Source organism: Eurosta solidaginis, chromosome 3 (assembly GCF_040869045.1).
Source record: "Eurosta solidaginis isolate ZX-2024a chromosome 3, ASM4086904v1, whole genome shotgun sequence".
Taxonomy (NCBI): Eukaryota; Metazoa; Arthropoda; class Insecta; order Diptera; family Tephritidae; genus Eurosta; species Eurosta solidaginis.
In genome coordinates this window covers 167,789,659-167,803,140 of record NC_090321.1, presented here as the reverse complement: position 1 = coordinate 167,803,140, position 13,482 = coordinate 167,789,659, and the positions used below count along the sequence as shown (strand labels likewise).

Sequence of the window (13,482 nt, the reverse complement as noted above, 5' to 3'; positions counted from 1 at the left end):
TGTTTAAAATAAATAGTTTTATAAGAATTCGAGTTCAGAATGTTCAATTTAAATTCAGAAAATAAGAAAACAACAGAAGAGCGCTTTCCTCATGCGGAAACACATTTAAAAATGAATCACCACTAACCACTATTATTTTTCGCGTATCAATTTTTTGAGTGCGCCCCATACATTCCGACAGCTTTTGGTATTTTTTAATATTATTTTCGATTTTTTTTCTTTTAGCATGGAGCTTTGAAATGCGCTCTGTTTCATTTTTTAAATTTATTTTTTATATAGTTTTCGTCGGTTGAAAATGGCGGAATTTAAAAAATAGCAAAACAACCGTGATAATCATTTGATTGTCATATGACAGTCAGTAGTGACAACATGATTAAATCGGATAAACTGTTCTCGCATACATAAAATTCCGTTGAGAATTATGTATCTGTCTCATATGCATAATGGTATCTGCTTATGTTCTTTTGTTCTGTACCAGGTGTCCGAAGCTTTCCCAGTTTGAGTCCTTTTTCATGATTATAGGCTGTCGTTGGGAACATGCGGACATGCGTGAGCGAACAAAGGAACATACATAAATTTGAGTATCAATGTTTACATCATCGCAGGATCAGCATTGTCAATTACAAGTGTGAGTGTATTAGTAAAACTATCAGCGTTTCTTGTAGGGAAGCACGAGCGGTTGTTGACTATGCTATAGAAGAATAAGTACAGGGAGGTTCAGGTTTAAGTGAATAAGGAAATACAGGGGGGTTACGTTATTGTAACGCTACGTTGCACACGGAATGCAAACAAAAGTAGACGCGGAGATAAAAACTCTTATTAAAGAGCACATAGCGTCATTTCCAGCAGTAGAAAACCACTATACTCGAGCAAAGTCCCAACGCCTTTATCTGAGCTCAGACCTAACAATTATAAAAATGTATAACTTATTCAAAGCACGCCACCCAGACCTCTCAGTTAAAGAACATATGTATCGCCAGATATTTTGTAATAATTAAAATTATTCATTCCATTATCAAAAAAACTCAACATGCGAAATGTTCAAAAATACAGAGGACAAGGCTTCAATACAGATATCATATGATGAACACTTAGCAAATAAAGCCCAGGCAAGACTCCACAAAGATGCTGACAAGGAGTTATCTAAAAATAACAGCAATATAAAAGTATTTACTCTTGACTTACAATCAGTGCTATTGACACCATGTAGCAATGTAAGCACCTTGTATTACAGTCGAAAGTTCGCCACATACAACAATACGTTTTAGCTAGTGGAGCTGGAAATCGTTTCCTGTGGAATGAAAACCATGGTCACCGTGGGTCAGAGGAAATTGGAACCAGTTTATTAAAAATGGTGAACAAATTACCGAATCAGTAACGGATGTTATTCTGTATTCAGACTGCTGTGGAGGGCAGAATAGAAACAGATTAATTGCCACATTATTGCTTCATATGAATCATTCATTGCATTTTAATTCAATAACAATTAAATATCTTCAAAGTGGACACACACAAATGGAAGCAGATTCCGTGCATTCGGCTATAGAACGAGCTAAGAGAAATATTTGTGTATATTCACCAGAAGAATAACCAACTATACTTAGAATGGCAAGACGAAAAAATCCGTACGCTGTAGAAAGGCTTAACTACAGTGATATTATTGATATTATTGATCTCAAAACGGCGTTCTCAAAATTGAACCATAACTTGAAGAAAAATGCCAACAATTAATCGGTAAATTGGCTTAAAATCAAGGTTATCCAAGTAATAAAAACTGAAAAGAGACAATTGTTATACAAGGAACAATGGAGCGAAGACTTCAAAGTGATTGTTATAGATGGCTCGAGAAAGAAAAGAAAGGAGTCATGAATTTTACATTAACTCACAAATATAAAAAAGAACTACCAATTTCTGACACAAAATTGAAGGATCTCAAAGATTTATGAAAAAAATGTAATTCCCCTCACAGATATTTTTTTTTAATTTACAAGGAGGGAATAATCGCGATTGTTTAGATGAACCAGACAGATTCGAAGAAGAGGACGAAGACGACAATAAATAAAGACCACGCTAATAATTTACGATCTGACTGTAATTAAAACATAATTTTCTAGTAATAAAAATTCATATTAAATTTACTTATTATTCTGGTGTATTTCTTGATTAAACTAGTGTATAACATACAAAATAAAATAACGTATCAGAAACTTGATAGAAAATATTAAAAAATAAAATAGCCTATCTGATGTATCTGCAGTTTACACCACTTTTTTGGTCTTTAAAAGGATGATTATAATAATAAAAATTGGTCAGTTAAGAAAATAGACTCATTTTTATACAGTCCTAAAAAAAAACGTCGAAAATAATAAATATTTACAGACATAACGAGATTTGAGTGAGAGCTATTTTCGACAAAAAGTTTGAAATTCATTTTCTCAAAACATCAAAAAATGTATAGGATATTTGAATACTAAGGGGACGATTAAAAGTAATGTAACACAAAAATATTTTATAAAACTCCAGTATATTTAGGGTAAACCCGGGTGATATGGCGCGATTTTTTTCTTTTTGCAATATCTTCCAAATAAAACAAAATTTTGTTACAAAGATTAGATTGGAATTCAATTTATTAAATTAACTCATATATTTTGTTTCAAAACAATAAAAAACTAAAAAAATGCATTGCATAAAATGCGTCACAAAAATGTATTACGACTTCGCCATTTCACCCGGAGACCCAGGTGAAATGGTGCACCCTATGGGGTGAAATGGCATACTACTTTTTTTAAAATATCATTTCCACATTTGTTGCAGGTATTGATGTAAGATGCAACTATCGTGCGACCATTTTTTGCAGTACACACACTGCACACAGTCATCTTGTTTAGAGGTTACATTGTAATCCTTACCACAACCAGCGCATAAATTATCTTAAAAATCTTCTAATCCATCAGACTCGTCATCAAAAGGCACGTTTTGCTCTTCTTCTGATGAGCTGGACAAATCCAGGACTTTCTTTTCTTTCTTCAGCTTAGGCATGGGCTTAGTTTGTTTACTATTGGTATCTTGCTCACGTTTCAGAGATTTGAGCACTTGCTGTGATCTGTTTTCTGGCGTTGTAAGCACCCGTGCCTTTTCACTTTTTTTTAGGCTTAAATACCGATGGAACTGGGCAGACTTGGTCTAGAGATTTACCAGGGGTTACATCAGAACGCTTCGGGGCGTCTAATAAAGGGTCAAATACGTCCTGCAAGGATGGGACGTAAAATAATAACGTAGCTATTGACATATTAAACATCCAAATACTTACGGGTGGTAGTGTCAGATCCCACGGAATTTCCATCTCAATTTCTTCGCTCATTTCTATAAAAGCATATTCTGGGATTATAGTTGGATTAAAAGGCCTCAAACCCCGATATTCCATTTTTCGACACTGCAGAATTCCCCCAAGCCTCTGAGAGTAAATTTCCGTATTCATATCGTTCAATTTTGCGATGTGCATTATTGCGAATTAATAAATTACACGCAGCGTAATAGTATGACTTGAATGCTTTGAAAAACGATCTATCCAAAGACTGAAGGAATGGGGTCGTATGAGGGGCAAACAAAAAATAATTATATCATTTTCCGCTGCGCAATCCAGTATCTCGAGATTTGTACAATGGGAGGAATGCCCATCAATTTTAGGAAGTACTTTGCCCTCTGATTTTCCTGGAAGGAAATGGTCTTTAAGCCAAAGAAAGAAGATATCTGTTTTAACGTAAGATGACCTTTCACCCATGAATACTTTTGAACCAGGTGGCATTCTATCGATCCATTCTGGTTTCATTTGCTTTCCTTTAAACACACATGTTGGTGGCAAAAGGTACCCTCAGCATTGCAACAAGCTATAACTGGTATTGTCTCACCCTTCTCTCCCGAAGCGATAGCTGCGATATTTTTCGAACCTCTTTTGGCGACAACAAGTTTTGGTCTATTATTTAACTGGCAACCGGTCCCATCGACATTAAAAATTTTAAGTGGTTTGCCCATAAGTTCATTTTCAGTCATAATAGTTTCAAGAACAGCAAAGTATTTGTTTACTTCTTCACGGTTCATGCTGGTCGCTCGAGCTTGCGAAACACCTTCAGATTTTCGAATCGAAAGTATTTGTATTGCTGCAAAAACCATTGCAACCATTCCTCACTAGTTCTCTTGGCTGTGTTGTTAAAGCGGTGCTGAACACCAAGTTTTTCAGGGATGTCATATGCCATTTCGCGAACCATCTTCCGTGTTAGAGCGAACCCATGGCCTTGCATTTTTTTAATGTGTGAAACCATTTTCCGCTCGATTTGGTCTCCCAAACAAATAGGTCCACCCAATGTTTTTTTGGTCCAAGTTCCAGATTTCAGGTACCGCCTTATGGTTGAAGAAAGGGCCTTATATTCTTTTGCAGCCACATTGATAGACAATTTTTATTTTTTTTATTGCATCAATCGCTTCTCTTATTGGACCACGAAGCCCTGGCAGAGTTAGCCTTTCGTTTGTAAATATTGGGCATTTCTACTGGCATAAAATATAAAAATCTAATTAGAGTATAAACGTGTATTTTCATTCGAAATATATGAAAGGTAAGTAAACCGGGTGATATGGCATATGAAAAATGCATGCCATATCACCCGGAAAAAATTGCACCATTTCGCCCGCTTCGGTAAAGTTAACTATCAACACTGGCAAAACCTAAACTTCCTGGAATTCTTCACAATTTGCACACGCGGTTTTTCTTTTAAGTCTTGCTTACCTCTTTTATGTAGATGAAATATACACAGGTTAAAAACTTACCGAATAATTCAGCTTTGAATAAATAATATATCAATTAAGAAAGTCACTTATGCTGTAATTTTTTTCTTTCAATTTTTTTACCAAAATTTTTCGCGCACCAACAAGAGAACGTTGCCCCTTCGCGTTATTTCACAAGACTGAATCGTTTTTCTTTAAATGCCGTTACTGAACGCGTTAGAAATTAGATTTCTTGCGGTATGCCATATCACCCGGGTTTACCCTAATACAAGTAGATAACCCTATACCATAAAGGTACTAGCCCGAACATCTCGGGAACGATTAATGTGACCATATTAAACTTTCTAGGCCATACCGAAACCCCATCTGGTTACATGAGGAACTTGGGGCGCCAGAGCCGTGCCTGCTAAACATGTGTATGATACATTCATATTTGTAACAGGACTCCCCTCGCATAGGTGAGGTTCACAGTTAGGTTGTGGAAGCGTTGAAGCTATATAGCTTTGTATTGTGCTTATCAACCCCTTGAATACCTAGTACCTCAATGGTGCTTGTTACCGGAACGTACCGGATCTTTGTGTGTCAGGCAAAAACTATAAGCATCGATAACACTCCTCACATAGTTGAAGAAACTTAAATTTATTAGGAGAAATCAACATTTTTTCGTGCCAAAACATTACGGATTCCACCCCCGGGTTCGGAGCGGTCTGGTTAATTTTTCCATTTTTCGTGAATATCTTTTGGTAGACGAGAAATGTTGACATCGGTTTTCTGATTCGCAATCCTGGATCCAAAAGCGTCATTTGATACCGATAATTTTAGAATATAGAATTCCGATAGCTCATTATGTCAAAAAGCTGCAACTAAATTTAAAACCGGTTTTATTTCGAGTATGACGATAAACACGAAAATTTTATTACATGGAGAAATGGAAAAAATTCAAAGTTCTCCGTATGGCGAACTTATTATACTGGAGCTATCAGCTCCGTCAGAAGTGGGAAGGAAGGGAGGGTATTCGTCTAACGTCTTCGTCTTGCAGTTTCAACTGAGACCGTTGTTGGTTCTGTTTAATTAATTCAGTATCCAGATCGACGCGCGTCTCCGTGCTAGTTTAGGGGTGTGTTTGAATTAACTCTTTCCGGAACAGTTTTTCGTTGATAATGGTAGAATCGTAAATTTCAATATAATCTTGCCTATAGGCCCTAGTTAAGCCATGGATGATTTTTTTTTTTAAATAGATCAGCAGGGGGGTGAGTTGTATGGTGGTTAGCTAAGGTAACCACTGTGAAATAAGTATACACAATTTAGGAGTTCTTTTTTATTTATTCAAAACAAGTATTATAAATGTTCATGGTGATAATTAAAACACTATTTTCCTTCCCGGTAGCAAAGAGGTACTTTGCATATTTTGCAGCTCCATACAGTACGCAAAGGCATATTTTTCGTGCTATACACACTGCAGCGGCTTGAGGTGCCTCTTATAGGCTCATGGTTACCCATAGCAAGCCTTATTGTTGCAGGGACTTCCGGTTTGTGCTTTTTTATAGAAGCACAGGTAGGCGAAGCCGAGTTGCTAAAAGAACGCGACATTCTCCTCTTATTACTTATATAAGCAGGTGCAAGCATATCTTGGTAAACATGTCGCCTAAAATCCTTGAGACACAACTCCTATAATCCTGAGATAGGGTCTTTTTGTAACTCTTTATAGATTATAAAAGCATGGTGCATTATAAATTGCACGGTGGTATTCTAGAAAATGAAAGAATATTCGGTACCACCATTTTTTTGATTTGCGGTCAATCGCATAGCTTCCCTTAAATTGGTCAAATTTATGCACGAAATTTATATATTCATTGTAGGCCTTCAAGGCCAGAGGGCATGACACTTCAACTCTCTCCCCCATTTTTTCTTTTCTTCTTACATGAACCAGATCTCTGGGATCATGAAAGTTACTCAAAATTAAAACGCAACGTTTATCTTTCCATTTCATAAAGGAAACCATCTGATTGTCACTGACTCTATAATCGTACTCCACGCGCTTCAATTCCTTACCGGTTCAAATTAGGGAGATGTTTACGAGATTCATCTACTGTCCCATATGCATAGACGTTCTTCTGACGTAAATTGGCCTGCAGTACGTTTGACCTGGTTGTTTCGTCCGGCAAATGGTTTGAAGTTTTAAAGTTTTCAGGAGCTAAAATTGTATAAGCTTTCTTCCATTTTGGAGGGCCCACACGAAGGGCTAGTAGCGGAATACCTTCTGTAGTAGACTGATTACGTCCAAGCAGATGGGATAAGGGAGCTTCATCGTCAGAGTCAAACTCCTCATCAGATGGAAAAAAATTGTCACCAAGTGAAAACTGTTGCGAGTCAAGGGGAACGACTTCAATATCAGGTTCGTCTTCATCAGATCCATCTCCACCCGCACAGCTATCAGTATCTGAAGGTATATCTTCATATATCAAAAAATTTTCAATTTCACGATCAGATAACTTCTTCTTGGCCTTTTTCTCTAAAAACCCTAAATTTTTGTTCTATATTGTATTTCACTAAAATCCGCGTAAAGTTTAGCTACTTGCCGAGCGGTGGCTACCTCTGCTAACCACTTTGAAAAAGTCAAATTATTGCAAAAATTTTGGCAAGCTTGAGTTGAATTTTACACTTAGAATATCAGGATACGTATTTTGCCCAAAAATAAACGGCTTAATATAGTATTTGCTTACAAGCAAAGAAAAAGTATTCACAAACGCTCACAGCCTTGAAACTCGCAATTTCGATTAAAATTTCATAACTGTAAATGACCGTTGCGCTAGGAATTTTGAAATATTTGTTTGACAGAAATCTCATGGCCGCCTTAAGGAATCATCACAATACACAAAGTTTCCGTACGATAGCGCTGTTTTCAGTTACACATAAAAATTAAGGTGGTTAATAACTCTAGTGGCCACCATGAAGAAAAGAGTTAAGTAAGCTTGTACGGGCGGTGCTTGCTTGCTGGTGCCGCCTGCGTTTTCTTCATAGCGCAAATATTTCACATCGCAATTTAGCAATTTCGTGATCGTGATCTTCCTTCATTTTCTGTATTACATTTATTAACCCATTTTTAAATTTTAGTTATCTAAAAAGTAAAAAAAAAAAATAAGCGAAATTCTCATTGTAACTTGTAATTTTTGAATAATTTCCCTATCGTTTTCCCCCTGTGTTTCATTTACCAACGTAACAATGCCTCACTCATTGTTGTTACGTTTCCCAAAATCCGTTTCAGAGCAACTATTTTATTCTTTATTTATACTGGTAAATAAATAGTGCGCGCAATCAGAAATTGTTTCCCAATTACAGTTTACGAAATGTTTGAAGTAGAATTGATATCAGCTGATCATAAGGATGTTATCCATGATGTGGCATTCGATTATTATGGACGCCGAATGGCAACTTGTTCTAGCGACCAAACAGTAAAGGTTTGGAATAGGAAATGTGAATGTACCGGGAAGGTGTTTTAAATTAGCTTAATATTTTAGGTTTGGGATGAAGATGAGAAGGGCAATTGGACAGAATCAAATAGTTGGAAAGCGCATTCTGGTTCAATATGGCGTATATCATGGGCACATCCCGAGTTCGGACAAATTTTGGTGACTTGCTCATTTGATCGCACTGCATCAGTATGGGAGGAAGTTGTTGGTGAAAAGGTAGCATCTCTGATGACACCCTCCCGCCGTTGGGTACGACGTATGACACTTGCCGACTCTCGCACAAGTGTGACGGATGTTGAATTTGCGCCAAAGTACTTGGGTCTTTTACTGGCCACTGCATCGGCCGATGGTATAATACGCATTTATGAAGCGCCAGACATTATGAATCTAACCCAATGGCCCGTTTTGCATGAAATTTCGAATAAATTACCTCTGAGCTGTATATCGTGGAATACTTCGACATACATGTTATCCTCGCAACTCCTAGCGGTAAGGAAAGGGTACACACATTGCTAAATATTTTTGGCTTTCTGAAGCTGTTATTTCTGTTTATTCGCAGGCAGGGAGCGATGAGACTGCTACACACACTGGAAAAGTTGTCATATTTGCATATAGTGAAAGTGCTCGTAAATGCGTTAAAGTTGAAACAATAAATGAAATAACCCAACCAGTGACGGATGTAGCCTTCGCACCCAATCCTGGTAGAACGTTCCATATGTTGGCAGTAGCAAGCAAAGATTTATATATTGTTAATATACGTGGGATCAAGTAAGAATGTAAATGCTATATGCTATTATAACATACTGCTTAAAATTTTGTTACCGTCTCTACAGTGATGCGTCTGGAAATACAAAACTAGATATACAAACACTAAAGTTTACTGATCACAATTGTCCCGTATGGAGAGTGTGTTGGAATATGTTGGCAACAATGTTGATATCCACTGGTGATGACGGATGTGTACGAATTTGGAGAAGTAAGTTCGGATGAAGGCGCTTCACGATAAAGACATTTTACTTTTCTTGATTTGTTATAGAAAATTACACAAGAAATTGGAAATGTGCAGCTGTAATTAAGGCAGAAGGTAGTTATCCATCCTATGAACCAAGCCTTAACTCGCCAACCATGGCTACATCAGCTGCTGCAACTGCCAAATATTATAAAAAGGGAACCATAAGCAATCCAAACCAAGTTCCTTGGCATTAGTTTTAGAGAAATCTTTAAGAATATTATCGTCTATCACCATGACTAACTAATTTTACACGCTTTGCTGTTACTAGAATATGTAATAAATTCATTTCGAAGCAAAAAGTATACTTCTTACTCAAAGCAGATAGATAACTATTATCATGACTATTACGACTAACGGTTTAATTTTTATACTCAGTTGAGCAGAGCTCACAGAGTATATTAACTTTGATTGCTAACGGTTGGTTGTACAGGTATAAAGGAATCGAGATAGATATAGACTTCCATATATCAAAATCATCAGTATCGAAAAAAAATTCGATTGAGCCATGTCCGTCCGTCCGTCCGTCACTCTGTCCGTTAACACGATAACTTGAGTAAATTTTGAGGTATCTTGATGAAATTTGGTATGTAGGTTCCTGGGCACTCATCTCAGATCGCTATTTAAAATGAACGATATCGGACCATAACCACGCCCACTTTTTCGATATCGAAAATTTCGAAAAATCGAAAAAGTGCGATAATTCATTACCAAATACGCATTAAGCGATGAAACTTGGTAGGTGAGTTGAGCTTATGACGCAGAATAGAAAACTAGTAAAATTTTGGACAATGGGCGTGGCACCGCCCACTTTTAAATGAAGGTAATTTAGAAGTTTTGCAAGCTGTAATTTGGCAGTCGTTGAAGATATCATGATGAAATTTGGCAGGAACGTTACTCTTATTACTGTATGTCCGCTTAATAAAAACTAGCAAAATCTGAGAACGACCACGCCTACTTTTAAAAAATTTTTTTTTTTAAATTCAAATTTTAAAAGAAAAGTAATATCTTTACAGCACATAAGTAAATTATGCCAACATTCAACTCCAGTAATGATATGGTGCAACAAAATACAAAAATAAAAGAAAATTTCGAAATGGGCTTGGCTCCGCCCTTTTTCATTTAATTTGTCTAGGATGCTTTTAATGCCATAAGTCGAACAAAAATTAACCAATCCTTGTGAAATTTGGTAGAGGCTTAGCTCCTAGGACGATAACTGTTTTCTGTGAAAAAGGGCGAAATCGGTTGAAGCCACGCTCAGTTTTTATACACAGTCGACCGTCTGTCCTTCCGCTCGGCCGTTAACACGATAACTTGAGCAAAAATCGATATATCTTTACTAAACTCAGTTCACGTACTTATCTGAACTAACTTTGTATTGATGTAAAAAATGGCCGAAATCCGACTATGACCACGCCCAGTTTTTCGATATCGAAAATTACGAAAAATGAAAAAAATGCCATAATTATATACCAAACACGAAAAAAGGAATAAAACATGGTAATTGTATTGGTCTATTGACGCAAAATATAACTTTAGAAAAAACTCGGTAAAATGGGTGTGGCACCTACCATATTAAGTAGAAGAAAATGAAAAAGTTTTGCAGGGCGAAATCAAAAGCCCTTGGAATCTTGGAAGGAATACTGTACGTGGTATTACATATACAAATAAATTAGCGGTACCCGACAGATGATGTTCTGGATCACCCTGGTCCACATTTTGGTAGATATCTCGAAAACGCCTTCACATATACAACTATGGGCCACTCCCTTTTAAAACCCTCATTAGTACCTTTAATTTGATACCCATATCGTACAAACACATTCTAGAGTCACCCCTGGTCCACGTTTATGGCGATATCTCGAAAACGCGTCCACATATAGAACTAAGGCCCACTCCTTTTTAAAATACTCATTAACACCTTTCATTTGATACCCATATCGTACAAACAAATTCTAGAGTCATCCCTGGTCCACCTTCATGTCGATATCTCGAAAAGGCATCCACCTATAGTACTAAGGCCCACTCCCTTTTAAAATACTCATTAACACATTTCATTTGATATCCATATCGTATAAACAAATTCTAGAGTCACCCCTGGTCCACCTTTATGTCGATATCTCGAAAAGGCGTACATCTATAGAACTAAGGCCCACGCCCTTTTAAAATACTCATTAACACCTTTCATTTGATACCCATATCGTACAAACAAATTCTAGAGTCACCCCTGGCCCACCTTTATGTAGATATCTCGAAAAGGCGTCCACCTATAGAACTAAGGCCCACACCCTTTTAAAATACTCATTAGCACCTTTCATTTGATACCCATATTGTACAAACGCATTCTAGAGTCACCCCTGGTCAACGTTTATGGCGATATCCCGAAAAGGCGTCCACCCATAGAACAAAGGCCCACTACCTTTTAAAACACTTATTACACTTTTCATTTGACACCCATATTGTACAAACGCATTCTAGAGTCAACCCAGCTCCACTTTTATAACGATATTCCGAAATGCGTCCACCTATAGAACTTAGGCCCACTCCCTTTTAAAATACTCATTAACAGCTTTCATTTGATACCCATATAGTACAAACAAATTCTAGAGTCACCCCTGGTCCACGTTTATGGCGATATCTGGAAAAGACGTCCACCTATAGAACTTAGGCCCACTCCCTTTTATTCCTTTGATACCCATATCGTACAAACAAATTCTCGATTCAGGCCTGGTCCACCTTTATGGCGATATCCCTAAATGGCGTCCATCTATAGATCTATGGCCCACTTCCTCTTAAAATACTCTTTAATACCTTCCATTTGATACACATGTCATACAAACACATTCCAGGGTTACCCTAGGTTCCTTTTACAACATGGTGATTTCCCTTACTTTGTCTCCACAGCTCTCAACTGAGTATGTAATGTTCGGTTACACCCGAACTTAGCCTTCCTTACTTGTTTTTCAATAATTTTTGTGAACGCGTTTTTTGCAATTAAATATTTTTCATTTCCTGAACTTGAATAAAAATCTTGTCGGGGTTCATGGCGCAACTGGGATTTATTGGTAAACATTTAATGGATAGATAAGTGGTAAGAATTACACCCTCAACACCTTCACAGCACCTCACCCAAGCCGACTTCCCTAACGAAGTCTAGTAATTCCCTTGGCTTGAGAATTTACAATTGCGAATGCTTTGGCCATGGCGAGAACTAAAGTTTAGCTCTCCATCTTGAGATTGAGTCCCATTCCAAAAAAATATGTTCGGCCGTTTTTGCTTATGTTGTTTTGTTAACTGTGCTTCGCCCCATTCATTGGGTACGACCACTCGCAAGGCCATAGAGAGATTGGTGTTAGAAGTGTAGGCTCCACATTACAATTGAAAAGATGATAGGTGACATTTAGGGCACATCGCACGCAGGACATACTTTATGTTGTTGTTGTAGCAGTACTTCGCCCCACCCAATAGGTGCGACCGATCACAGATTGCCATCAATATCTTCTAAGGGGAGTCCAAGGAAACTTGCCGTTTCAACAGGATGGACCATAATGAAAGGGGTGTTAGAGGCGTTGGTTCCACATTACAATTAAAGAGATGGTTGGTGTCATGTGGAGCCACATTGCAAGCGGGCATACATTTTGTCGGGGTTGATTCTGGATAGGTAAGAGTTTAGCCTGTTACAGTATCCAGAACGAAGTTGAGCTAGAGTGACTCGCGTTTCCCTGGGGAGTATGCGTTCCTCTTCCGCAAGTTTTGGGTACTGTTCCTTGAGTGCTGGATTCACCGGGCAATTCCTGGCATAAAGGCCTGTTTTTGGAGTTCACTGAGGACCTGCTTGTGTTTTTTTGCTTCATATGGCTGAGTTGTCAGGTGCCGTATTTCCTCATAATGCTTACGGAGACTACTCCTTAATCCCCAAGGCGGTGTAGGCTCATCAATCAGATGTCTGTTGGGATGCCCAGGTTTCTGGGTATTCAGCAGGAACTGTTTGGTTATCATCTCATTTCTCTCCCTGATGGGGAGTATTCTCGCCTCATTGTGTAGATGGTGTTCTGGGGACATAAGGAGACAGCCTGTGGCGGTTCTGAGAGCAGTATTTTGGCAGGCCTGTAGCTTCTTCCAGTGAGTAGTTTTCAGGCTTGGCGACCATATAGGGGACGCGTAGCATGCAATCAGCTGGCCAGGTCTTGCAGTAACGTGCCATGGTTGACCGTATCAAAAGCT

At 37.9% G+C, this 13,482-nt stretch overlaps 1 protein-coding gene and 1 pseudogene across 1 annotated transcript; both read left to right on the top strand.

Moving 5' to 3' along the window:
• The first annotated feature begins 1,037 nt into the window (after positions 1 to 1,037).
• LOC137246047 (uncharacterized) lies at positions 1,038 to 1,731 on the top strand (annotated as a pseudogene).
• Positions 1,732 to 8,046: 6,315 nt separating this feature from the next.
• Nup44A (nuclear pore complex protein Nup44A) lies at positions 8,047 to 9,560 on the top strand. The gene is made up of 5 exons (XM_067777768.1): positions 8,047 to 8,237; positions 8,298 to 8,738; positions 8,809 to 9,017; positions 9,083 to 9,225; positions 9,286 to 9,560. The coding sequence occupies exons 1-5, from the start codon at positions 8,127 to 8,129 to the stop codon at positions 9,453 to 9,455; spliced, it is 1,074 nt and encodes a 357-aa protein (XP_067633869.1). The 5' UTR covers positions 8,047 to 8,126; the 3' UTR covers positions 9,456 to 9,560.
• The last annotated feature ends 3,922 nt before the right edge of the window (positions 9,561 to 13,482 follow it).